At 40.6% G+C, this 26,624-nt stretch overlaps 3 protein-coding genes across 6 annotated transcripts in view; 1 reads left to right on the top strand and 2 right to left on the bottom strand.

Moving 5' to 3' along the window:
* Window positions 1–2,062, bottom strand: part of RTF1 (RTF1 homolog, Paf1/RNA polymerase II complex component) — a 31,173-nt gene extending 29,111 nt beyond the window's left edge. The window contains exon 1 of the mRNA XM_068399389.1: window positions 1,914–2,062. Coding sequence (XP_068255490.1) covers window positions 1,914–1,991 — 78 coding nt within the window. The 5' untranslated portion in view covers window positions 1,992–2,062. The remainder of the gene's footprint in view (window positions 1–1,913) is intronic.
* A 109-nt stretch (window positions 2,063–2,171) lies between these two features.
* On the top strand, window positions 2,172–11,654 carry NDUFAF1 (NADH:ubiquinone oxidoreductase complex assembly factor 1). Of its 4 annotated transcripts, none has more exons than XM_068398597.1 (5): window positions 2,172–2,582; window positions 4,594–5,220; window positions 7,206–7,391; window positions 8,626–8,700; window positions 11,191–11,654. In XM_068398597.1, the coding sequence occupies exons 2-5, from the start codon at window positions 4,711–4,713 to the stop codon at window positions 11,329–11,331; spliced, it is 912 nt and encodes a 303-aa protein (XP_068254698.1). In that variant the 5' UTR covers window positions 2,172–2,582; window positions 4,594–4,710; the 3' UTR covers window positions 11,332–11,654. The 4 variants fall into 4 exon arrangements, with proteins under 4 accessions (XP_068254698.1, XP_068254701.1, XP_068254700.1 ...); XM_068398600.1 differs by lacking the exon at window positions 2,172–2,582 and adding an exon at window positions 2,590–2,764; XM_068398599.1 differs by lacking the exon at window positions 2,172–2,582 and adding an exon at window positions 2,590–2,780.
* A 1,803-nt stretch (window positions 11,655–13,457) lies between these two features.
* NUSAP1 (nucleolar and spindle associated protein 1) lies at window positions 13,458–26,356 on the bottom strand. The gene is made up of 12 exons (XM_068399240.1): window positions 26,264–26,356; window positions 24,697–24,762; window positions 23,444–23,635; window positions 22,205–22,379; window positions 20,356–20,445; window positions 19,499–19,611; window positions 18,725–18,790; window positions 18,351–18,538; window positions 16,005–16,180; window positions 14,879–14,989; window positions 14,174–14,285; window positions 13,458–13,694 (listed from the first exon to the last, which is right to left on the bottom strand). Exons 1-12 carry the CDS (start codon window positions 26,354–26,356, stop codon window positions 13,607–13,609), a joined length of 1,470 nt encoding a protein of 489 aa, XP_068255341.1. The 3' UTR covers window positions 13,458–13,606.
* Window positions 26,357–26,624: the final 268 nt, after the last annotated feature.

Raw genomic sequence — 26,624 nt, 5'->3', positions numbered from 1 at the left:
AATTTATTCTTAAAAACATTGCTCTGGGGCTGATGAACCTTAGCAGTGACTAGAAATACAGTCACACCAACTTCTGCAGTCTTGGGAAGTCAATAATAGATTGGTTTGCGTTAGTTTCACAACTGGAAGATTATCTCCACAGCAAAGGGATTACAATTTAGTACCTCAAATGAGAACATAAACACTGCAGAAACTGATGGCCTAGGCTACTTACCAACAAAGAAACCTTCCACTAGTAATGGCATTTTACAAACCTCTCTCTGAAGAAGCCATACAACATCAACAGAGCACATTTGTACAATTAACAGTTCTCTTCAGGAAGCTCCTGGTGTTTTCTACAATCTTTTCCAGAATTTCCTCTCTCACAACTGTCTCTAAGTAGTCCGTCAACAAGGATTACCTCCCCGGATATCTTAGCATATTTACCACTTTTTTTATTCCAAGCAATTCTCCTTCTTTCTTTCTACCCTTGTTATGTCTTCCAAGCTACTATATTAGAAAGGCTCTTACTCCATTGATTCATCAAGCCTAGATTGCCAAGGCAAGCTGTCAAACATTTAATCTACATAGGGGCTCCACTCAGTATACTCTCATCCTCAAATCACACCAGAAAAACATTGCTTCCCTGCTACCTAATCTTCATCCTTGCACATACATATCCTTGCTGTTATAGTTGCTACAAACAGCTCAGTGGAGGAGGAAGCACCTACTACTCAGGTACAGCTGCAGATGCATGCTTCCAGCGAACAACTAAACAGATGCAGAACCATGCGGTTATTCCTACCACTATCACTCTGACTGCCTGATCTATGCTAAAGCTAGTCCAACCCCTTCTATTTCCAAGCTCTGAAGAAACTACCAAACTAATATACTAGTGGTGAGATGTTGGCAGCTCTAAAGACTCTAGAGGCATGCAAGATCAACAACACCAGGGCATGCCCTGCTCCAGTATATTTGTCTAACAGAGCCTCTGATTTGATTTTTCTGAAGTGTCAAGCTGCAAAACTATTTTTGAGTGTCTGGGAAGCCTTTTTATTGCAGCATAGCAACAGCTTCTATATTAAAAACTCTGAAGGTCCAGCACATAAATTACATCAGACATGTAGGCTTCAGCGTATTTAACCAGGCAAACTTCTCCCGGGAACAAGCACTGACACACAAGCTGTAACACACTTCACCTACAATGTCTTTATTTACCATTTGAATCACATCATGAACACCTGCCACACCACAGATGAGTCTTTGAAAGCAGCCCCGACACAGTTAAACCGACACCAGACATCGCACTTGCAATCCCAGGAGATGCCCTGATGATAAATAAATACTTCCCCTCGTTATTATACACAGGCTCCTAACTTCATGCAGTTTCTCATCAACACAGCTCCCCCAGACTAGTCACTAGGATTGAGGAGGGAGCATTAAACACGCGTTAACAACCCCTCCCCGGGAGCCCGCCTGCCCCGAGGGGCTCACCGGGCCGGCGGGAGGCAGGGACCAGACACGCTGCGCTCCCGCGTGCGAAAGCGGTGCAGAAAAGTTGCCCAGCCCTTTGGGCCTCTACCCCCACTTCCCGAGGGGTGACGACCGCCGGCAGCCGGACCCCGTTCCTCCCTCCTCAGGGTCAAACCGCCCCGGAGCATCGCCCCTCCGAGCGCCGCCCTCCTGCAAGCAGCGGGCCCACTGCAAAGTGTCCCCGAAACCCGCCAACGCGGGCCGCCTGCCAGGGGCAGGCCAGAGACGCGCCGGAGGGGAGCGGGCTCTCTCCCTGGAGTCCCCCATCAGGCTGAGGAGAGGGACGGCGGCGCGCAAACCCCCGGGTGGGAGTGAGGGGACGAGGGAGGGATGGCGGCACCGAGCCCTACGCGGGCCGGAGCTGCCAGGCCCGCGTCCAAGGCCAGGCCCTCCCCGCGCACCTGATCTAGGTTCTCTTCGCTACCGCTATCCTCAGTATCGGAGTCGATAAGGACACGGCCTTTCCGCTTCTTCACCATGGCGGAGCCGGCTTTTCCTCTCTCTCTTCCCCCCCCCACCCCACCCCGCCTCCCCGCCTCGGCGGCGGCGCTCACAAGCGGCCCGGCCTGCCCCGCGCCGCCCGCCCGACCACGACACAAAGGGCACCGCGCATGCGCACCGCGCCGGGGCGGGAAGGAGGGCGGGGCCGCTGCCCGTGAGGGGAGAGGGGCGAGGAGGAGGAGGCGGTAGGAGGCGGCAGCACCGATGGCGGACGTCGCTGCCGCTTCCTTCTCCCCCCCCTCCCCTCACGGGCGGCGGCCCCGCGCTGAGGGAGCTTTACCGGCCCCCATTAGCGTTTATTCGAGCTCTCCCACCACATGTTCCTCACAAACAGCCGTCTCCCACCGCCGCCTCAGCCTATCTTTACACGCAAAGATATTTGCGAATCAACAGCTCGACACCGTACAGCGGCCTCTCCACTCCCGCACACTAGAGGGAAGATTTCTCTTCCGCCGCCGGTAAAGGCGGGAGCTTCAGTTGGTTACAGCCGCCGGCGGAACTTAAGCGGCGCGGTGCGTGTTCCCCCGCCGGGCCCGGAAGCGGTGTGACCCAGCGGTAACGGCGGGAAGGTGAGGCGGTGTCGCAGCGCTGGGGTGTCTGTGGGTCACGGGCGGTGTCGAGGCGGCCGCTGTTGCGGAGAGGCCGCTACCGCCTGTCGCCTCATCCCGTCCTCGCCTCTGCCCTCCGGGCTCAGGGAAGGCGAACGGAATCCGAGCCCGATGCCCAGGCCGCGGCGCGGTTCGCTGTGAGGGTGCGGTGAGGCGCAAGTGAGACCGTCACTGAAGCCGAGGTTTTGTAACTGCTGGGCGGTGAATCGGTGCTGGCGTTAGATCGGCGTACTGGGAAAGCGTTGCGTAGGGACAAAAATCGGGCAAAACTAAAACTTATTAAAATGTCCTATTTTCTTCTTCTTGGTACTCGGAGGAAACAAGGACGAGTCTGTGCTGAGCGGGGTTCACCCTGACTGCGGGCTACAGCTTCTCTTTCATTCGGCTGTTTATGTTTTGGTTTGGGGCAGGTTTGCCGGCAGGGCCCAGAAATGGCCCGGGTCACTGTGCAAGCTCTTGCTGCTTTCATGGTGTGTGCTTCGCCTCCGACCCAAGGGGCATGGAAGCCTTGCAGACGGGGTTTCTTTTTTAGGAACTTGCCTCCTACCTTGCTGAGCGTGTGATAGAGAAAATGTGACTTCTTCAATGTGGTTTTAGTCCATGGTGCATAGCTTAGTCGGAGTATGAGAATAACAGTAGTGAATTTTACTGTGAGTAAAGGAAGATACAAGGCATACAGAGAAGAGAGTGGGGCTTGCCACAAGTCTTTTCACAGTGTTGGCTAATATATGACCTGTGTTGTGTTTGGGTGACGGACCACAATAAGACGGTTAGCAAGTGCTATCACTGCAGCTGTCTAAAGACGCAGACTAGTTTTCCAATAAGGTGTTATGCTGTGTAAAGCAAGCTTCTGCATGTAAGCTCATATTGCAAGAGGAGGGAAAGGAGGCATTTAAAACATAGAAAGCATGAAAAAGGAAAGGATTATTCCACTGATGCTCCATGAGAGCTTGTAAGTGAGAATTATGTGGGGCTTCCAAGCTCAGAAGATTTAGTGGGTGAAAGGGGGGGGGGAAACTAGTTTTACATTTAAAAATTTTTAGAGGGATTGAATAAGCTAAATGGTCCAGTATGGCTCTTCTGTAATTTGTTTTGACTGACTCCACTCTTAAAAGCTCAGAGAAGATGAATGGATTTGACTTTGTTTTAGGATTTATTCTCTGGCCAAAACAAAAACCCCAAAACCAAAGCCAGGCAATTAGTCTGTCTAATCTTATGAGTCAGAGATAATAGCCTCTGTACATTGAACATTAAGGCTCTCCCTTATGAGTTAGAGGATAACGATGTGGCATAGCTGTTTCTGTCAGCAGTGATGCAGAGAGAATCAAACAGAAAATACTTTATTAAAAAACCTATTGAATTGCAGTCTTTCGTGTTAAATTCTTTGGTCTTTGCAAACCTCTGTAATCCTAAACCAGATGCACTGAGGGGGCGAGGGGCTGGATGATTTATGGGAGAAGCATGTAGTATGGCTGCTGTAGGACTTCGTGTCGGAAAAGTCTTGTCATCTGTGACTGTCAGATGAGACTGTCGTTCCGGTCCATATGGCAGCAGGGTCTACCTGTTGTGAATTTGTGATTTCGTGCGGGGGATAATACTTAATAGTTATGTAGATGCCATCTTTTGGAAATGTTCTTCATGAGGTTGTTTTTGTTGTTGTTACTCATAATACCTAAATTTACTTACAATGAAAAGGATGAACAGGAATTGCTTTTTTCTATTTTCAGTTTTATTTGAAGTATTTAACTTATTTTTTCTTATTTGCATGGGTATTTCACATCATGGGGGGAGTGAACACATAGGGTGGAAATCATTAAGTAAACTAGAAGTCTGAGGAAGTGTAATACTTGATGTTATTTTTTATTACTTTTTCCGGTGGCTTAGGTTTCTAGTTAATATCTGTTTTAAAAATTGAACAGTTTTACAAGCATCCTATATGTAATTTTTTTATCTTTTGTGTTTTTCATTAAAGGTGGACATTAAACTACAGTAACTAAAGTAAGATAGCTCTGGATACTAGTTTTGTTGTTAGATTAATTTCAAACCTGTTAACTGCCTTGCTGGAAGTGAATTCTTCAAGTTTACCAACATGGCTCTGACTACTACGTTGCTGAACAGTGCTTACTTACGTGGTAGATGCTGCAGGCACAAAGTTTTGCACCCCTTACTTGGACCTCTCCTCAGCAATTCCATGTCAAAATTGTATAGCAGCTACAGGAGGCCAGGGTCACAGCCTGAGCAAAAACCATCTTGGCAAAATATTGATTTCAGTTTTAAGAAGAGCATTGATGTCTTAAAGACTCAGCTAAACATGCTGAAGAAGGAGACCAAAGATTACTTAATAGGACCTGGAGGCCATCCATTCGATCAATACTTTTTGGAACAGACAAGGGTGTTGTGGGAGTTTCGGAGCCAAGAAGATTTAAATAAATGGGTTATTTCCTCTGATGTAGAGATTGGAGGGAAAAGTGAAGTTTACCTCAAGTTGGGTAGGAATAACCAGGCTGCTCTGCTGTATGGAACCCTCAATACAGAAGTACCTCGTGATGGGGAGACCAAATACAGTGGATATTGTAGTATGAGAGCTAAACCACCCATGGTAAGTACAGCTTCATGTTTGCAGAGCTTCTGTTAGTCAGAGAGCATTTTTTTGTAATCCCAGTGACAAGTGGACTGCTGTTTACTGCAGTTGTAACTGACACTTCTGGGAGTATTAGATATTCCTTCACGGATGTCATTCCTGCTGTATCCTTTGACCTGGAAGGAACTTAAACTTTCTCTTGGATTTTGTTTTCCTTTCTTAGAAAAGTAAATGATCAAACATATATTATTCCTCATGTACAATAGGGCATCCACTCATTAAGACAGCCCTGCTTGCAGCCTCCTTGCAAATGAAGGGTCTGTAATGAATCTTTATATCCAAAATTGGTACGATTAAAATACATGTCTCTCTAAATTTGAAGTTAATTGAACGTGTTATAAGGACAAATTTTCTGGGCTTTAACTTGGCCTATTCATCAAACTTAATGTAGGTGAATGAGCTCATCTTTTTTCCCTTGGGAACAGAAAATAATGCTTTGAAATGTACTTTTTAAAGGTCTGGCTCCTACTGTAGATCAGAAAAAGCGAGACACAAATCTTTGGTTCTGTTTTGCTCAATTCTGAGCTATCAGAAATGTATGTGCTTATTATTGATACTGCTTGTTTCATTCCTTATTTTTAAACACCTATAAAAGCAAAGGAACATTTTGACTCAGTGTCTAAAATGCTTAATTTCTTAGTCCATTCTTTTGTTTGTAACTTGGCACAAGTCCACAGGTAAAATCTTATGGGCCAGAAACTTGGAGAGCAGAGAATATGAGTGAGCAAAATCAATGGGCAAACAAGAGGCGGATGAACACTGATTAAAATGGTGACACTGGGTCAGGGGAATAGAACAGCAAGTTGAATCTCACCTGAGTTAAGTTCCCAGGCCTGCTACTGACTTGTGCGAATGTGACTCAAACTTTCATCTCCTAATTCTGAAGTAGTGGAGGGTATCGGACCATCTTTATAATACAGTTTGAAATCAGAGGGTGAAATCATAAATACAAAGGCTCTTCTTTATTTAAGTAAAAAGGCTCAAAACTGGCAAAACCATAAAATCAAGCAGCCACGGGCCTTGTATTAATGTATTGATGATCTACTCATCCTATTACCTGTAAGATGAGTTGGTAGAAGGACAGCTGATAGATAACTGTGGTAGTGCTGTAAAATAAAGAGGAAACCTCTGAACTTTTGGTGCTAATTTTGACTTGGTTGAAGCAATTCTGGCCAAGAATAGCCCTGACCCTCACCCCCCGCCATTGCTCCAAGTGACCTTAGGTTAACTCTCTGAAAACTCTTGGAGCTGCCTATGTGCAAACCACAACACCGGGACTTTTAAGATCTTTGGAAAAAAAAAAAGTGGTTGAGAATTAGACACACTTGCAATCCATATCATTAGGCGCAGTTAATGACAAAAAGTGTTGGAAAACATTAAATGCTTCCAGTGCTTATGTCAGTCTTCAGTAAGGGAAGTTATCACAGGGGGTAATTTATCCCACTTCTTCAATTTCTTGTAATCACCTCTGAATTGGTAGTGTTAGGGTAATGGTTGGACTTGATGATCTTAAAGGTCCTTTCCAAGCAAAACGATTCTATGATTCTATGAATAATCTAATACTGACCACAGAATATTAAACTTAATGATCTATGTAACTACTGATCCATCACTATAGGGTATATGTACTTGCCTGGTAGGGAATTTGGTCCTAGGAAGGAGGTCTGGTTTCTGATAGTTACAAGATTTTCGTTTGGAATTAAAGCATGAGTCCTCAGAGTGGTAATACTGCAGTTTGTGAGCTCTGATGATACAGTGCTGAAGGAAGTTCAGTGAGATCAGCAACTAGTATGATGAAAGAGTAACCCGGTTTTTACTATGTCACAGTAGATACTATTTGACATAATAATGAGGGCAGTGATCAAAGCAATAGTGCTCGGTTCTTCATAATGGGAGCTTCCATTTATTAAGGAGGAATAATTCTATTTATTAATAATTTGTAGGGATCTTTTGCTAGGAAGAAGTATTATGACTGGTCAAACTTCAACAGTCTGTATTTACGTGTCCGTGGTGATGGCAGACCTTGGATGGTAAACATTTATACAGATCCTTACTTCTCTCATCAAAAGGATGACCTCTACAACTACTTCATGTTCACCCGAGGAGGCCCATACTGGGAGGAAATAAAGGTGAACTAATGAGTCTTTCCAACTAATGAGACTGTCTCGGGGTCCTGGCCATAGCTCTGTGGAAGGGGAATTCTTCCAACAGTCACACTTTGTTGCTGTTGCTGCCCATTCAACAGTGTTTCTGCTCTGTATCCTCATACAGACATGTGCCTTTGGCTTGGGAGTTCCCAGAACTGTAAATCACTGGATTGTGGGAGGGCACGCTGTGTCAGCTGTATTAAAGATTCGATCCATCATACATTCACCTAAACATCTGCTGGTAGCTATTACTGGAGTAATAGAACAGCTGCAGTGATTGAAGCTTAGCAGGTGTTGCCAGGAATGTTCTCTGTGATAACCATTTTTTCTGTATTACAAATGGACACAGGCTGGTGTCGGATTTGTGCCCGCAACAGGATTTTCTTAAGCTGCTGATTTGGTGGAGTCCATCAGAGACTCAAAGGCATGGTCTGTCACTTATGGCCTTTGGATCTGTGACACAAAATAATATTTGTAAGAAGTGGGAGTTTTGGCTCTTTTCTGATGAAATGTGAGGAACTTTTGCAATTTGCTGATGACAGCACTAAGGAGGTTTGCACATCCTTATGAAATGGCATTCAGTGCTTTGTAATACTGTTGTCCAACCATATGAGAACAGCCCACTTTCACAGATGAGGAGGTCAGGAGGATGAAAATCAGTGTGTCATTGCTGGCTTGCATGTTTTCCTCTCACCCACACCAGCCAACCCTTCTGTTTCCTATCTCTTATCACAGCCCCTCTTCTTTCTTGCTCCTGCTGCATTCAAAGTCATTTTTACATTATTGTGAACTGCGTTGCTAGAGTATTGATGTCTCAGTATGAAGTTTGCACTGAAATACACAGCTTGGGCACAGACGAGCTGTCAATACACATGCGTGCTAGACTCTTCATTAATTTCTGGTTTATGTTGACATGTTATTGGAAGGAGATATTGTCGATGTAAACAGCCACCTTCTGTGCTGCAGCCTCTCATTGTGTCCTAACAGGGTAACAGTCCTGCATGATGGCTTCAAATGGCCACCACAGAACCACGTGGGGCTGGAGCTGGCTGCAAGTGGTTAACGAAAGGGTTAATGTGGCCCATTTCTCTGTACCCTGCCAGATGTAGCAGAGTGTTATTTCATTTACTAAGGCAGGCTTTTTTTTTTCCTTAAAAAAAAATTTTATGTACTAGTGACACTAAAGTCTGTCTGTGTTTTGGCTTGTTTCTGTCAGATTCCATTCTCCAAATTCTTTCTCTCCAGTCGGGGAAGAGTCCAGGATGACCAGCATCCTATCTGGTTAGACAAGGCAAGTTTTCTATAGGCTTTATCTGTCTGAAATTTCCTTTAAGATTATATTGTCATGATACAGATAATTTACAAATACTTTAATGTTTGTGAATTTGAAATTGAAGGCCCTCTTCTTGTTATAAGGTACTTATTCTTGTGTGCTTGCTTGCCTTTGCATTTAAATTATCCTCCTTTGAGATAGCAGTGTCAGTTTACTTCAAAGTAGCTCCAAAAATATTTTAAGAGATCTAGATAACCAAGAAACAACTCATAACTTACTTGGCTTTTCAAAGGGAAAACAAATTTTTTTTTTTTTTGAGGAATGATCGTAGTGACTAAAATCTACAGTGCTGTTGGCACAGTACTGCCAAAAATAATAAAAGTAAGTATCATGAACTTCCTTCCTGACAGAAAACTGCAAGGGTTGTCATATCGTGAGATTTTATTTGAGGATATACTGTATCAGTGACCTCGATGGTGAGCAGTAAACTGATATATTTATAGGCTCTTTTAAATTCTTTTTTCAGGCTTTCTAGTCGAAGTATTAAGTAAATGGTTTGAGTATTTTTTTATTTTATTTCTACAAATAGGTAGACTAATTCACTGATTCACAGGAGGAAACATGCTGGAAAATTTTTTTTTTTTTTTTTTTTAAATTTCAGTGACTCTCCTGTATGTAATTGAGGGCATCTCAATACCCACTGACTACCAAAAGGAATACAATGTTAGAAATATACATGGGGAGAAAATAAAAGGTCTGTTACTTGAATCAGTGTTAGTCACCTGGAATGTTGCATTCAGTTTCTAATTGCCTTAATGAAAAAAAAAATAGGAAAAATTTGAGGGCAATTCAGTGATTGGCAGCATGAAAACAATCTGGTTTAAAACAGAAGTTGAGGCTGTAGAAAGCAAATACGAATGATATGAAGAAGGTGGATCAACTACAAGAAAAAAATATGCTTTATGAAAGTAAGTCATTATAAAAGGCCTATGTTCAAACACAGACGCTGAATTATTGATCAGGATTTGGAATATACAGTCATTCAAAATTGTATATGGGGTGTTTAAAAATATTTACCAGGAGTTAAAGAGACAAAACAGTACTTGATCTAAGCATCCTCCACTTTATTTTCATTCCTTGTTTTCTTATGCTTAGTATTTCACAGTCAAAACAATGCACTTGCATATACTATGAAGTGTAATTTTACAAATGTATTTTAAAGAAACCTAGAAACAGGAGAAGCAGAGTGAAGGCAACTAAAGAAATCTTGATAAAATGTCTTGGTCCCTCATGGTGCTACTCTTATGTTTTCCCAGGAACCAGGAAAGGCATTGTTAAACAGGAACAAAAAGGCAGGAAATAGCCAGGGTATCTAGGGCTTGCAAAGGAATAGATTCTTCAGAGCAGAGTTTAGATGACTCCCGTAGTCATCTCTAACAATATGAACCAGAAAGATGGAGCTTTAAAAACTCTCCAGGCTCCACAAGCCAAGGAGCTGATTGTAGAGCTTGCTTCTGGGGGAGAGACAGCATTTGAAACATTTAAATACATTGACATTCCTCTCAGATAATTCTATTTCTTTAGCTCTGTTCTATTATTTATTTAGCATACATTTGCAATATATATTTAGCCTCAGCCTACAATTATTCAACTTTATCTGACACATCCTAGGCATTATTTTCCTGCACATACAGCAGTCCCTAACGTCATGGGTACAGCTTTAATAGGCGGTGTGCCACTGGTGACCCAACTTGTTTGCAAACTTACAGCACTGAAGTCTCAGAAAGGTGACTGGTGACATGTAAGAACCAAGAGAGCTTTCAGGCAGGCCACAGACTAATAGGAAACATGCCTGAGCCACACAGATTTTTGTGGAATTTGTTAGAATATTTTTTTTTCTTAATTGGAGTAGTGGTGGGGGAGAACATTAAGGGAAAGGAATGAGGAATGTTCTTATATTTAAGAACATTATTTTAATTGGGAAACAGTGGCTAAGAACCTTGCCTTAATATAAAACTCAGTAAGAAAGTGTCATGCATTTTAAAATGTCTGTTTTGGTGCACTTTCACACTACACCAGGTGTGTGACTTGATCCAGAATGAAAGTTCCCTTCCATCCTTAATTACATTGTCTGTGTTTCCTGTTCACAAAAGAATTGTCACAGACTTTATGAAAATGTTTGTACACCCAATCATGGTGAAACCCACACTACGCAAACCTTGAAGGTTAAAAATTGCAGTGTTGCTGTAGGCTCACGCCATTTTTAATAAAGGGTTCAACACAGTGGTAGGAAGGCAAATGCAACGTAGATTCCCACTGGGGTCTGTATTGAAAATGTGGTAGTGAAGTGTTCACAGCCTTAAGAAATAATGCTGAACTTTGAACAAATACCACTGTTTAAAGTGGATGGCCATGAATTGTTTGTAAGATATGGAAGCGGTAGATACAATTGTCTTTGATAGTAATGATGTTATAAATACTGTTCTAATGTATCTATCTTTTAATTAGATTAGTACCCTTGGATTCACAATCGGAGATAAAGTAGATGGTCCGTTCCAGCTGGAGATTGATTTTATTGGCCTGCTGAACGATAGAGCTCATACAGAAGAATTTGCCTATGAAACATATGAAAAGAATCCTCAAGTCTAAGTGGGGCTGGTGGCCTTTGGGACATTCTTCAGATGCTTGGTTCATTTTTATAAAACACTTTAAGAAGTGTGGCTTATAACAACTTGAAGATTCTTTTTAAACATTAGAGACATAAGTGCATGAAGCGTTGACTGTAGTAATCTGACTAGAGTGACACCATTGGCATCTTCGAACTGCCAAATGCAGAATCCCGGAGGGACTGTACATACATGGACTGAAAGCTTGAGGAGAGTTGTGATTGCATTCTTACAAAGTAGTAACTGGTGACTGGGTAAGTTTTGGCCTCTGTCCTGACCTTTACAGAAATAAAAGTATTTAATGAACTTGTTCTAGTTCTTTTTTGTACAACAGTTGAATTTTCTACACTGTATGGTTTGTAGACAGTTGTAAGACACTTATACCTGGTAGTTTTAAACTGGAAAAAGTATGATGAGAATTAATACCCTGAGGAATGGGGCTTAAGTGTGACTCAGCTGTTGAAATTTACAAAGAGCGGCACCAGAAGTGGAAAAGGCAGAAGTATTTCAACCTTTAGCTTTGGCTCCTCTGAATGACTAAAAAAAGAAAAAGCTGCCCCTGCCAAGGTTGAAAGAGTCGCTATGCTGTGGGCTTGGCTTTTAGTTCAGTGCTGTTGAGGATAGTCCTAGAGGCTTGTAGAGCTAAGGCTGGTAAAAAATAAGTAATGCTTCCAGGGTGGGTTGGGGGGAAACCCCTGTCACTGACTGCTCCCAGAGGAGGCACAGCTCAGCTTGATTAGCACCATTACAGGGCTGGTCAGATCCCACTTTTCTGATGCATGCAGTTAGCTTAACTCACAGCCTCAGCTGGTGGCACAGAAGCTCAATACCTCCCTTGTTCTGAGAAGTGTGGTTTTCAGTGGTTTTCAGTAATTTGAGAAACACTTTAAAGAACAAGTGCTGAATGGTTTTGTTTCCACTATCACAACCTTAGTCTAATCAAAGCACTGACCTCTGCTGCAGTGACCTACAAATATTAAATGTACCTATATTTTATAGGGAAGAGGGTAGAGGGGAGCAAGCTGAAGCAATGTCTTATACTATCCTTTCCTCTTGCAGAAAATTAAATAGCTTAAGAGCGAAAGCAGGATGATGGTTATCATTTCTAAAGATACTAGAACAAACATGCATTCAGTAAAGTGGTAGGCAGGCTAATCAGTAAGGAGAACTCATCGCAAAAAAGACACTGAGTAGTAAATACATGTGTGACAAGAGTAGTGCTACACTAAGGAGGTAGTTATACATAGTACACTATGTGATATAACCAATTATAAACAAGATATATGCAAAATATTTATTTTTTCCCCCCTCTTAAATTTATTAAAAAATTGCTTGTTCTTGACATTTCAGCATATATTTGATAGGACACTAAATTCACTTAAGTAATTATTTACTCACAAGTCCAGCTGAGATTACAACTGCTAAATTACCTTTCCAGTTCCATCCATAATAAATCCAGACAGCTTTTCTATGTATTTTTTCAAAACTCACAATAACAACAGCTTTTCAATATAAGGTACACTATTGTAACCTCTTTTAAGTATCATAGATATTAAAAGCAGAATTTTGTTAACATTGCTATTTATTATAGAAAGGAACAAAACAACTTAACTGTTCAAAGCATCCAGTTGGTAGTTTGTAAAGCCACTTTTCAGTTGTGACTGACTTTTAAAAAAATGGTATTTTACAATTACATTATGCTGTAAGCTTTTAGTTTTCCAGAGAGCTTGCATATTTTTTCTTCTCTTGGAAATTCCCTATTCCTTCATAAGCATGCAATTAGAAATGCTGAATAATTGCTGTAACTGTTGTTACAGAATTTAAGGATTGATCTGGAGAACAGGGCAAGTAGACGTCTCCAACTCCTGTAATCTACCAGTGGAACATTTTGAAGCTTGCTATCCAAAGTGTGCATTCTCATGGGTAACAAATGCATACTGGTGGAGAAGTCTGTCCCAAGTTGCACAGAGGCTTCTTTTTTCCACTTATATTTTCTGCTTTAACATCACTTAGTTAAATGAGTTAAATGAAAACATTCTTAAGCAACTAGAGGTAGTTCTAAGCTCCTAAAAGTTTAGAACGCTCATCTCATTGGAGAAGTTGGTCACTAAAACATCATGCTCAGATGCATTATAAGGTCTTGTTCAACGCTCTGGATACCACTAGCTAACAGCAACCTGAACCATACACAGACAGCACAAATATTTACACGACAGGAACAGTATTTACAGTGATTTCTTAGATATTTCTTATTTCTTCTAATCCACAGGTAGTCCTCTACGTTTTCCGATAGCCTGAGCCTTTTTCTTTTTTCTCTCTTGCTCGTGTTTCTCACGCCTTTCTTCCCTGAAGGGGAAAATGAAGAGAGAGAGACCACATGAAGTTATATTAAAGGTAGAGACACAAACAACCAAAGGAATCTGAAGCTGACCAAGGCTTAACATCTATTTAACCAGTGTGCTGTATTTGCCGTGAGCAGAGAGAACAGTTCCATTTTGGACTGAATCCAAATATTCAGGCAAATACTTCTGCTTAGATGTACAGGTCTAACATTCAAGGTAACACGTCAATATTCACAGCTTCTTCCAAGGTGAAGGTAGATGTCCAGATGCTAGAATTGATAGCTTTCATAGAATAAAAGTCTGTCTGATTCAGAGCTGCCCTCTTTGTTGGCCTGCCTGATACTAGACGGACTATTGGAGTAAAAAGTTGCTTCAGTATAAAAGTATTCTTTCCTGAAATACATATTTAAATCCTAAAAAGACAAACAAGCCATCGTATTATTTTAAATAACACTATTCATAAAAAGCTAGTGGTGTACTAACCTTGTTTGGAGATGCGGCTGTTTATAATCTTTCTTATGTGAAGAGGTGTTGCTACAGACAGACTTATTTAGGACAGTATTTTCTTTACATTCTCCCCAAGGTTTTAGTCGTCCTACAATTTAGGGCAAAAAGAGAGACCATTGAATTACTAGTTTAGTAACTGTGTGCTTAACTTCTTATCCTGAATTTTATACTAGCTAGCCTGGTTGTTGCTAGCTGACTGTAAGATGAAATGCCTCTTCAGCTGTATTGTCAGTTTCACCAGCCCATTCCCTACAAGCAGTTTTTCTGTAAGCAATAACAGGTGACTGTACTTGTAAGTAACACTCACCACACAAAGTTCAGCTTCTCACACAACAGTGCACTTCTTTAAAAAAATAAAATAAAAAATAAGCCTCATTGTGTAAGGAATCTCTCATATTTCCTGTACATACATCTATTCAGTGTAATACAAGGATGTTTATTCTTATATTTATGGGCCTTTGGTCATAAAGACTTACTCTTCAGCAGGGAGGCTCTTAAAGCATATATTGTGTAGAAATCTAACATCAGTCCACAGACTGTGTGAGAATCCAGAGGGGAAGGGAAAGGGACAAGAAAGTAGACTGAGAACTTTGCTATATCATGGTTTGTATCAACACCTTCCTTTATGAGCAGCTGAGTATAAGGAGTATGACCAACACAAACTGCACAGGATCACAGTACCTTTATGTGGCTGATACCGAAGCGGCCTTGAGAGGCTTGCTTTGAGATCAAATGTCTTCTTTGCGCTTGTGGGTTCTGCAGAGTGAGCTGCAAACTTGAAGGGGGTAGTAACTACAAAAGGCATCAAGATATCGTACTTATAGTAGCAAGAACATCACGGTGCATAGCAAGTTGGAAAGTGCCAGTGAAGGCCACCTTACAACTATCAAGACCAAAGAGCCGCTAAATGCTACTGTCTGCCGCCTCTGAAGTCAGAATTGTGCAAATACAGCTTACTTGAAGTAGGGAGCTTTCAGGTCTGGAGAGAGCAAGGGTTGTAGAATATTAGCTCTTTTGCTCTGACGATGCTATGCAATAGCATATAAAGCTCCATGTATTCTTCTAGTCCTTCAGAGAAAACTGTGTTTCCTAGTCTCTATGCTTATTTGGAACCAAGTGGATTTTCACATTAAAAAAAAGCATTCTTCCAGAACACACCAGCTTCAGATCAGCAGTGGAACTCTTCTTTCCCCCTAAAAAAATTCAATGTTGTCATACAGCAAGACAGGCAAATCTGGGTTCTTGACCTGTGCTAACACACCTGTGATGCTAGGGTATCAATGGTTAGATAGCAGAGCTGTGCTGGTGCAGAGATCCTTAGTAATCAGAAGTCTTCTGCTTTTTCTCACAGAGCTTTAGTTCCCAAGTCAATCAGGGCTGCTGAGGCCGATAATAACAGTTTGTCCTAAAACACTGCTAGAAGCCTGATACATGCCAATCCCAGAAGGAGAATGAGACCTCTGAGAAGGCATCAGGAACTCCTCTCACTGCAGACAGGATCTCCCTGTACCTGTTATATGCATCTTTTGCTACGTAGTCCCTAAAGGTCTACAAGGTTTTCTATCCCCTTTTCTGTAGCTAGCTAGGTACCATATGTTTAAGTCTTAGCACCTAACCATTTTAGTCAAAACACTAGAAAGCAAAGGAAACAAAGAAACTACTGCAGTTTCTAAAGAATCAGTCAAAAATTAGAGAATGAAATTAAAACCTGGGTTTACATGACATTAGGTTATAAAAAAATTATATAATCATTCAATAAGACGAAAGTCTTGATCTGAAAGAGCCAAATATTTATCATCCACTTTACCCTTCGATGCAGTCAGATCATTATTTCTTGCATTTCCCTTGCTGTTTTTACGACTTATTAGTTTGCAGCTCTTTTGGCTATCAGGTGTGCAGATCTTCTCCAAGTACGGAGACATTCTCGATGGAGTCTTGGTAAGAGAGCGTTTATGCTCATTATCTTTTGTGCCTTCCGAGAACCTGAAATTTATTAGAAACAAAGACAAATTCATCTACAAGGAATGTAGGCAACATGACAAAATACAGAAGGTTCTGTGTTCTACTTTTTTTAGAGGTAGAAAGTTTTACTGTGCATAAGATGTTCACAGCTGACGCATACACTGCACTAAAAATACCTTTGCTGGCAGTTTTCAAGTTATAAGCCATCATCAATAGCAGTAAGTAATATTAGGAATTACAAAGAACTGACTTTCTTGTTATTTTGGAGAGCAAATATTTTGGATGCAATAAGCTAGTAGATTTCTTCAACAACAGATATGATTTACTTTAGATTTGGATTCTGTAGTAAAATATATATAAATATTGTTAATTTTAAAATTCAAATTAAAAAGTGAAAGAAAATTAACTAACAACTTTAAAACTCAGATCTACAAGAGGAAGAAGCTGGAAATTTTAGTCAAAACACACAAGTTACGTGCATACCATGTACTGTATGTATGTGTGTATATACACACATTTTTAATGTATATGTGCGTGTATATATAGTAAACATATGTATACATGTATATAAACATATGAAAGAAAATTCAAAATCTTGCATGAAGTAATAGCCTTATCAAAAAGGTACTGAGAATAAGCTGAAAGCCTGCAAGATATGGAAAGGCAGTGAGTAAATGTTGAGGAAAGCTATGTTTTGAGGGCTAGCAAGTTTATGGATGAAGTGCAGCTGGCAAGATCCACCTCAGCACATCTTTGGACAAATGGAATGGAAGCAAATTCTGAAAGTGTGGTTTTGGTTTACATATTGCTAAAGAATCAAGTAGGGCTGCAGTGAAGACAATAAAGATCATCCAACAGGACACCAGAGGCAGAATGAATAGTGTTCTCATTTGTTGTTATCTATTGAAATGAAAGCTAGAACATTCAAAGTAGAAAGAAAGCCAGATTATGAGCTTGATTTTACAAGGAACGTGTAACCTTGACCTTTGAATGGCAAAAGAATGGCATTCAAAAGTCTCATATTTATTAGTGTGACTTCTAATATTGACATCTCCTATCTGACTTAACAGTAACAGTCCCCCCCCACACGTCATTCAGAGACAAAGAAGTCCCAGCAGCTAATCTTGACATGCAAAAGTTGAGAAGTAAAGGTTATCAGAAAAATAGAAAGTAACACAATTGACACCTGAGATTAACCGGGTATTGTCAGCAGGGGGAGAAGGATATGGGTAAATTACAGAATGTCTAGATCTGAACTTCAGTCACTGTGGAAAGTTTAGTAAACTGAGTAAAGTTGGAGTTAGTACAATAGTTAGAAACCAACAAAGAAATAGTAGAGACAAGGACTTTCACTGAAAAGAAAACTGTGCAAAAGTGCATTTATCAGTGGGGTACCATAGGGACTGTCATTTTGATTCCTTCTTTTAAAACATTTTTTGTTCAAGACTTTGGAAAAATAAGCTAATAAAATTTACCAATAACAAAAGTTCAGGAAATACTAACATTAGATTTAATATTAACAGGAATTAATTAATTAATAATTACTGTGTAGGAATAATGAAGTGCACGTGGTGTTTTAAAAGGAAATGAAATGAGGTTTAATAGCATTGAGTACGAGCTCATTCATTTAGCAATTCATCATGACATTCTGGTGTCATGTTGGTTCCCATCTGCTAAAAACAATCTGCTTATAGTAGTCAATCACAAGATAAGCCCCTGCTGCGATGCTGGGGGGTAGGAGGGTGGAGAAAAGGAAAAGAGTACCCAAAAAACCCCCAAATGATGAGTCCATTGTGAGACTCACCTGGAATACTGCATGCAGTTCTGGTTAAGTAATCTCAAAGATAAATTAATTCAGATATAACAGAGACTATTACGTTGCCTGACAAAATGGAAAACCTAACACAGTAAGAGAAGAAAAATAATTTGGTTTGGTTGGTTTAGCAAAATGAAAGCTGAAAGAAAGGCAAGGTTCCTCTACCACCAGACATCAAAATGAAGAATCAAGATAGTAACAGCACAGTAAGGCTTAAACTAGCCATAAAGCTAGACTGGAAGTTAGTAATCAGAATTAGTCTCATGTAGTTCATATTTGGAATAGAAATAATGTAGTCAAATCACAGTCAGTGTTGATTATTTCATGTGTATCATACCAAATTGCTCACTGGTAGCTCTGGTTTGTTCTTTTTACCTGACATTCATTTTGGCTGTTGAAAGGACAGAAGGAGTAAATGCAGATTTCCTAGATAAAATACTCTGATTGGCAGCATTCAGAAAACTGCGTGGTGAGCGCCGGAGATTACTCGGTGTGCAGGTGGTGGAGAATCTGCCTCTTTCTGGATTTGGGCTGAATAAAAGTGTTTTTCCACTGGTTTGTTTCTAGGGAAAAGCAAATCATGAGTTAGCACACTCTGCTAAAAATTTGTCAGAAAAGCAGCTGAGAGGAAGGGAAAATACAGTGAATCAAAAGCATACAGTCTCTTCAGTTTTTTCCTTTTTTTCTTTAAAAGCATATTTTAAACATAAGTAGTTTTATTATTATTAAACTGATCTGAAAACACATACCTTAGAATTGTTTTGTGGAGTGCCTTTTTCTGATGCTCTTAAGTTATTTGATTTTTTGGCCAGCACCTGCCAAAAAGTAATTTGTCTTAAGTATACGTGGATACAGTGTATGCCACAGAAAACAGAAATGTTTCAGGAGTTCCAGTGTTACTGTTTCTGTATGTCCATTAACATATTCTTCGATACATTACTGTCACTTCTCTAAGGTCTGCCGTGCTCTGAAAGAGGCCCTCTTAGCAGCTTTCACCCATGCAAGCATGAAATACAAGAACTGAGAACCAAGGCCACTGAGAAGAACATGTATGGCCTATATTTTAAAGGAGAGTCCTATGCAGTCATTGGACAATGCTTCTTTAAGGCACAAGAGGAACTTAATATTTAATTTCCATTCTTTGAAAAATAACCCATAACCTTGGTTAAGTTCTGCAGCAACCCAAAGAGTTGTAAACAAAAGCTCCAGGAGATCCTTCACAAAAGTAATTGTGACATAATTATTTTTACTCAAAACTGACAAGTTATTTGTTGGTTCCTGTAACTATAACCATACACTGTTAATATATAAAAACTTGTATAACTATACAAGTTATATACAAATAACTCTATATAACTAGTTTTATAGGACTGCAGTTAAATTTCACTGTTCATAATATTCCGCTGCATGTACACATCACCAGCTACTTACTGCTCTGAAGAGCCTCTACAGGAATTTTACAGAGAGGCTCTGGAAATAAATGAATATGGAAACAATGGATATCTTCCTATGTTATCACTTGCCTTGACTTCGTTGAGAGAACTGCTGCAGTTTTCGATCATTTTTTTTTTCCTCTCAATGTAGTCAGCAATAGATTCCATTTTCTTGAAGTGAGCCTCATGCAACTTTTTAAAGTCTAAGAATTTCCAAAAATAAGAAAAGTCACATCTCTTTCCTTCCTTAAACTTAAGGAAGTTTACTACTTAATAGAAGAATCTTGCAACACCTATTGTTATGGCCTCAAAAAAAGTATAACGTATCCCTCTAGTTACGGACTGTGTCTACAGAGGTAGCCAAACAGTATGAAGTAAAATCTACTTCACTGGCTACATAGCCGGTTACCTGGTGCATGCTCTGGAGAATTACAGAATCATAGAATGGTTTGGGTTGGAAGGGACCTTTAAAGATCATCTAGTCCAACCCCCAAACTCTGCAGTTAAAGAAAAAAAGAAATACTTGCAAATTTTAAACAAATAACTGTATTTTACAAAGTGATTAAAATGAGCTAATACATAGTAATACAGCACAACAGTAATATTTATAAAGCGAAAACTAAACAAGTAGGAATCATAGCATGTCTTCCTGCTCTGTTGTTTTGAAAATCATGAATGCAAGTATTATATCCAAAAGACATCAAAGTGTTCTATAAACCAGTTTTATAATATACACGTGAGTCATTTACTACTACAAATTTACAAGTTGGAAGATATACCTTAAAATGTAAACTTTGGGAACTGGGGTTTTTTTCCTTGCTTTTTAAAGAGAGGATGTTCTCTGTTTCAAGCAGAAATAGACATTTGGGTTGTAAAAAAACTGTAAGTCAAGTCTCCCTTCACACACAGACAACACATCTATTTCTAAAGATGGGAGGTTATCTTACTGGGTGTAGTAGCTTTCATTCCTGTCTTCCCAGACCTAGATGCACGGCCTGCATATAAAGGGATCTTCCCTCCTGCATGATGAGCATCACCTGGTACAGTAAGATTAGACAAAACTGTTAGAACTCCTGGAAAATATTTTAATGTCATCACAACCTTTTTAAGGTGTGTTTTGGAACAAATACTTTTATCTCCTCAGAGTGGGTTTAGGTTTTGAGAAATAAAAACATAAGCGGGAATAGATATATCCTAAGTTAAAAGCCTTTTAAATGGTATGTCAGTAAGAGCACATCTTGACAAACTACAAGTGCAACATGAATCTTAAAGTCATGCTAGGTTATTGTCTTTCGATAGTGAAGTATTTTACAGGGGAACTTACAAGAGAACTATGCTTGTGGTAAGCAAAAACAACTTTCAGTTCACAGGTCTTTATGTGTTTAATAAGCCACTGTTTTTTAAATGTTGATAAAGAAGAAATACCTTTTGGCCACCTTTTCTGCCACTGCCTTATAGACATATACAGAGTCTAAGTTCTTTTTATCATCTCTGCTCTCAGGTATAGTATTAAGATCATGTTCACATTTTAGTGATTTATTAAGGAAAAAAAAAAAATCAGTAAAGACTTCACATCAAGTTCAATATTTGCATATTGAAAGCAAACACTTGCTTTTCTATTAATTCACATCCCCTTTAAAGTAAACTTGGATGACCTCAATATATTGAAAGAAATCCTCACTGGAAGCAAATAATGGGGGGTTGTTGAAAATAATTGTTGAAAAATCAACTTTTCAACACTAAATGCAGATGTAGTGTTTTTCTGTCACACAGCTCTTGCTGGCTGAAATTACTGAAAAAAAGAAAACAAAACAAAAAAATAGAAAGCAGTAAGGATACTTGTAATTGTAGTTACAGGAAGAGATGACTACCGTGCCAACTGTCAGGATGAATGCTGCCTCAACCAAAGCACCCTCTATATATTCTATTACTTCTGTTTTTAAAAGAACCTTCATTGAAAATCCTCATTTTCCCAATTAGTTTCAAAATTATAGATGGCCTCCAATAAGAATGTCCTTGTAAATTCTGCTGAACAGCAGGAATATGCGTGGTACAGCTCAAGCACTACATACACTTAGTCTAACGGGAGCAAATACTGGTATGTATCTTATTTGACAGACCCACAATATCAATAAATGATCAGATTGGGCAGAGAAATTCATTTCTTCATGTCAGCTGCATGCACCAAGGAGCGGGGGAGAAATGAATTCGTATTTTCAGCGTTATCATGTTTGAAGGTCTAAAAAAGCCACCAGATAGAAAAATGATCCACCGTAATACATTCAGATATTGTTAGGCAGTTTAAATAAATTATGAAGGATTCTGTCTGTGTGACCTTTTCTACTAATTTTACTTCTGGGAAGACAATGACAAAACCTGTTCATCTGTAGGAAAAGAAAAATTAAGCATGAGGAAGGAAGCTCTCCCTTTCTTGCCACGTTTTAAAGGAGCCAAATAGCGTCTCAGGGGTATTTCAAAGGGAACTGATCCTAAATGAGGTGCAAGACTCAAACACAGTCAAGACCTTCGAGAACTCCTTCACTAAAAACATCAGGTCAAGTTCTGAAGGTAAAGCCGGCAGAATTCCTACATTGCAGAATTCATGGATTTGTGTTACAATATGTTAAACAAAGAAGTACACAAACCCAAACCACACAGATTTTTTTTTCTGGTATCCCCAAATAAGGGACTGATCACCAGAAATGCCACAAAAATCTTTGCAGACACAAATAACCAAGAGGTGCATTTTAAGTAGTACAAATTACTAAACTTACTTTTTTCAAATTTTCTACTTACATTCAACTCCAGTACTTTTAGAAGAAGTCTTCTCTGGTTGTTCTTTCTGACCAGTACCTGTCCCTGGATTCTTAACAGCTCTCTTTGTAGTTACTTGTTCCTCATTTTGGAGTACCTTTTGTCCCTTTTCATGCTCACCCCGAGGCACTTTGTTTTCTTTCATTTCAGATTGCTCCTGCAGTTTAAACATACTTCATTTAAACAGTTTGTTCTGACCGGATATCATATAAAGAAATGCTGCTGTTCTGAGAACAGTCAGTCAGTGGAATGGGTTGCCCAGAGATGTTTTGTAGCCTCCATCCTTAGAGGTTTTCAATATCAGATTAGATAAAGCCTTAAAGCATTGTGGTCTAAACCTCATAGTTGACCCTGCTTTGAGTCAGGAGATTGAACAAGAGGCTTTCTGAAGTCCAACCTGGATTAACCTGTGAAATACTTACCCTGTTATTTCACAAACAGATCTAACATTAGAAAGTTTTTACCTGCACAGCTCTAACATAACAAAAGTTAATTATTTGCAAGTAAAAATAAATTCACTGGCTATGTTACATTTTACTATTGTCGCTTTGGTTATGGTACAATGCTCTAACAGACTAACACTCCTCATCTTCTCATTTCCCTCCTCTAACTCTAAACCAATAAAAGTCTTTCACACAGTTCTTAGTTCACCCACTACTTGCATGTAATTCTAAAGAAAAATAATGCTACCCCCATCTCACCTGGAAACTTCCCCTCCCTTAGTCATACAACCCATGAATAAAGAACCCACTGAAAGGAGTGGGAATTAAAAAATTGTGAGGTTTAGGCAATCATCCAATTTCTGTTATTTTTTTCTATATAAAGAAAGTAAAATCAGCCTTATTTTAGATAAATTCTGAAACTAGTCTAATATTCAGAATACTATGATGAACTAGTGAAAGCAATCTTACATTCAGATAGTGTTTGGAATTTTATATCTCAGAGGAATTTAATTTATTTCCTTGAAGTAATGACTAACAAGTAATCTCTGTTCTTTATGGAATAGCATATAGTCATGATAGACAAAATCAGGACTACAAAGTAGAGAAGACCAGTACCTGAATGTTTGCATAAGAAATTCTTATGTACACACACACACACATATATATTAAAAAATGTATACCACCTGCTAAATGGTGGTAGAACAAATCAAGTGTGTTTAAATTATGCTTGGGGGAAGGGGAGGGCAGCCAGCACACAAAACCAAGCAATGCAAATCACCTCTTTCTCATCAGAAAGCCCTGTGTTTTCTTCACTGGTATTAGTTTCCTCACTGGGGTTCCTCTTTTTTCTGGTTATTTTATTTTCTTTACCACGTTGTTTTGTAATAAAACACACTGAATCAGGCATAATTTCCTCCTGATTGCTCAGTTCATCCGATTCGATGGAAGCAGATGCACTTTTTTCAGAGTCCTGTAGCAGAAAAATACTATAATGTAGAACATATCTGACACAAACATACACCAGATACTCCAAGAGACAGTTTCAATTTTATCATTGGAAAACGTATTTCACCCAGAGGAAAAGCAGTAGCACACCATTTAGTAGCATACCAATCAAAAAATTGGCAATAACTAGATTTCCCTAAACATCAAAGCTCATTTTTTGAAGACTTTAAAATAAGTCCTACAATTGTTTTGTTATATAGCATTTTAATAAGACTATAAAAAACTAATACTTTGTATTTGAAATCTGACTTGCATGATGCTGTGACCCTCCCAGATCTGTATGTTTCTGTGAAATACTCTTCACCAAAAAATCAGAGCATCTTCCATGCTTGTTAAAAATAATCTCACAAGAATTACACCAGTTCCTCAAACCTTTAAAGATTTTAAAGGAAGGACTTAAAGGGAGATACATTTTAGAAAAAGCAGATTCAAATTGACTTTCTATCAAAAAATGTAAAAAACATCACCATACCCAACAAAATAATTCAGCTTACAGAAGAGAAAACTTTAAAAAGAAAGTTAAGAAAACATGAAGAGACAAATAAAGGAAATACCACAATTGTATCACTTTCATTATAGTGTCAGTGTAAGTAAGTTGTACTAGATGCAAAATGCTTTCCGGTGAGTGTCTAGTCCCTTTCATCTAGGTATGCAAAATGAATAAAATATTTTTATATTTGGTACTGACTGGAGCTAAATAGACAAGAACTAAGTTTTGTTCAATGAAAATTAAATGTTAGTGTTCACACAGAATAATTTTGTACTGATGCTGAAAAATACATTGTAAATTTTGGCAGTTGAAAGGAAATCAGCTTTGGGTCGCACAGGAGGCCACTTCAAAGCTAGTGTTAGCACGTCAGTTTCTATCAGTACATGAGTGCAATAAACTAAATGCACTATTAAGAAAACAGTATTGTTACCGTTCACATCATGGTAAAAAACAACCTTCAGTACATGCCCTGCTCTACTAGTTACAAAGTTAGATCTGTCTGTCTTAAAAAGAATGGCTGATTTATCATCTATTACCATATTTTCGTTTTCTTGTTTTGTTCCATGAAAATGTTGCTTCAGTGCTTTCAACAGTTTGTCTGCCTGGAGAGAAATCAAAACAACATATGAACTAAATATTGCATTAAGTCATCAAACAAAAAACTGCATAAACCCAACTAGTGTCCTAGCAATTGCTCCAACAAACAAGCAGAACATTTCCTGAATCCAACGGAATAAGGCATGCCTAGACCTCCATTCAAGTCAGTCAAATTAAAGAAAGTGCTTAAGGCTGCAGATAAATACGTGGCATGTTCTCTGCGCAAAGACAAATTTCCTTGACTGGGTTTCTTCTGGTCCATCCATTTTACCTGAAAGTTTAATTCTTCAAGGATAAATGAGACTGCTTTCAGTAGCACTGCCTAGCTGAACGTGAATTAAAATTGTATGAAATTTCTGCAATAACTTCTGTCTTGCCCACACTACATGCAAAGCATTCTTCTCATCCCTTGCATATATTCAACAGTAATAGTAATAAAATAACAACAAGAAAATTAGGTCATTGATATTTTAGGCTATGAAAGACCCTTAAATACCTAACTGGAAAGGTCAGCATAAAAACAAACCTGAACCAGAAGTTTAAGAACAAAATAACCCAGAACTAAGACCCCAAGCAGAAGTCTTAGCTCTGTCAGGACAACGAGTTCCTTTGTCCACCTAAGTCGTGGATCTTCTTTCTTGTAAGGCTTTATGGCTTCTCCCACCGGCCGTGCAGCAGCCTGACTGCTGCCGAGTCATTTACTGGCAGTGCCAACCAGGGGAGATCAGGCCACTGACAGAAATCCGTAGCTCTAGGTAGGAGATCGGGGCGTGCTTGAATTTCTCATTCTTAACCACGACCGGTGAACCAACGCACGCGCTCTCGTCCCTTAGGGCACCCTCTCGTTACTCTTCCTCCGACTCCAAGTCGTTAAAAAAACCCGACAACTACCCCATTAGGAGGGAACAGCGCCGTAACCCGTCGCAGACGCAACCGGTAGCCGGCACAGGGGCAGCCGAGCCCCGCGGTGCTGACCGCTGCGGGGACGCGCTTGCGGAGCCGCGGGCGGGCCCCGTGCGGTGCAGCGTGGGGCAGCCCCGCGCTTCCCCTTCTCGGTGCCTCCGGAAAAACGGAGCCCCGCACAACCAGCTTCTGCTTGGAGCGCGCTCCCGTCAGGAAGGCGCGCCGGCACAGCGCCTCGCCTCACGGGCCGCAACGAGCGACCGGGACGCGTCTCTCTGGATGAAGGGACGCTTCAGGGCAAAGCCACCGCGGCCGCCCCGTGCTGTGCCCCTGCCAACACCGCAGCCAGCCCCAGGAAGGGACCAGGGCTGCAGGCTTCCTCAGCGCGGTACCCAAAACAAGAACAACGTCCGCGGGGACGGGCGGGGCGCGTTCCCCGCACAACACCCGCTCCCCTCAGCTCCCAACCTGGCAGAGTGGGAGCCCCAGAGACGGGGCCGCCCTTCGGAGGACGGGCGGGAACGCAGAGCTCCCCCACATCCGCCGCTCGCTCCGGTCCACGGCGCTGCTCCCTCCCAGCCGCGGCCGCTGCCCCCGCCTCACCCGGAGATTGGCCTTCAGGCCGGCGGCCTTTGCGATTCGCTGCAGCTCGACATATTTCAGCGACTCCAGCTGCTGGAGCGAAGAGACCGCCATGGCGACGCCGGCCGACCCGCCTCACCGGCGCCAACCGCTGCGCTTCGAATCTCGCGCTCAACTGACACGGCGCGCCTTGTCCCCGCCCCCGCCGTTCGAACTCACCCGCCTCGCCACACCATTGGCCGGACGAGGCAAAGGGGTTGGGCCTGGGGGCACGGAAACCACCAATAGCGGGGCGGCCACTAAGGCGTGCTTTTTTTCAAACGCGATAGGCGCTGCAGGCAGGGGAAAGCCCCGCCCCCTCCTGTTTGATTGGGCGATGGAA

The sequence above is a fragment of the Nyctibius grandis genome, chromosome 4 (assembly GCF_013368605.1).
Source record: "Nyctibius grandis isolate bNycGra1 chromosome 4, bNycGra1.pri, whole genome shotgun sequence".
Classification (NCBI taxonomy): Eukaryota; Metazoa; Chordata; class Aves; order Nyctibiiformes; family Nyctibiidae; genus Nyctibius; species Nyctibius grandis.
The sequence above is the reverse complement of the archived record's forward strand: the minus strand, read 5'-3'. Positions and strand labels throughout refer to the sequence as shown.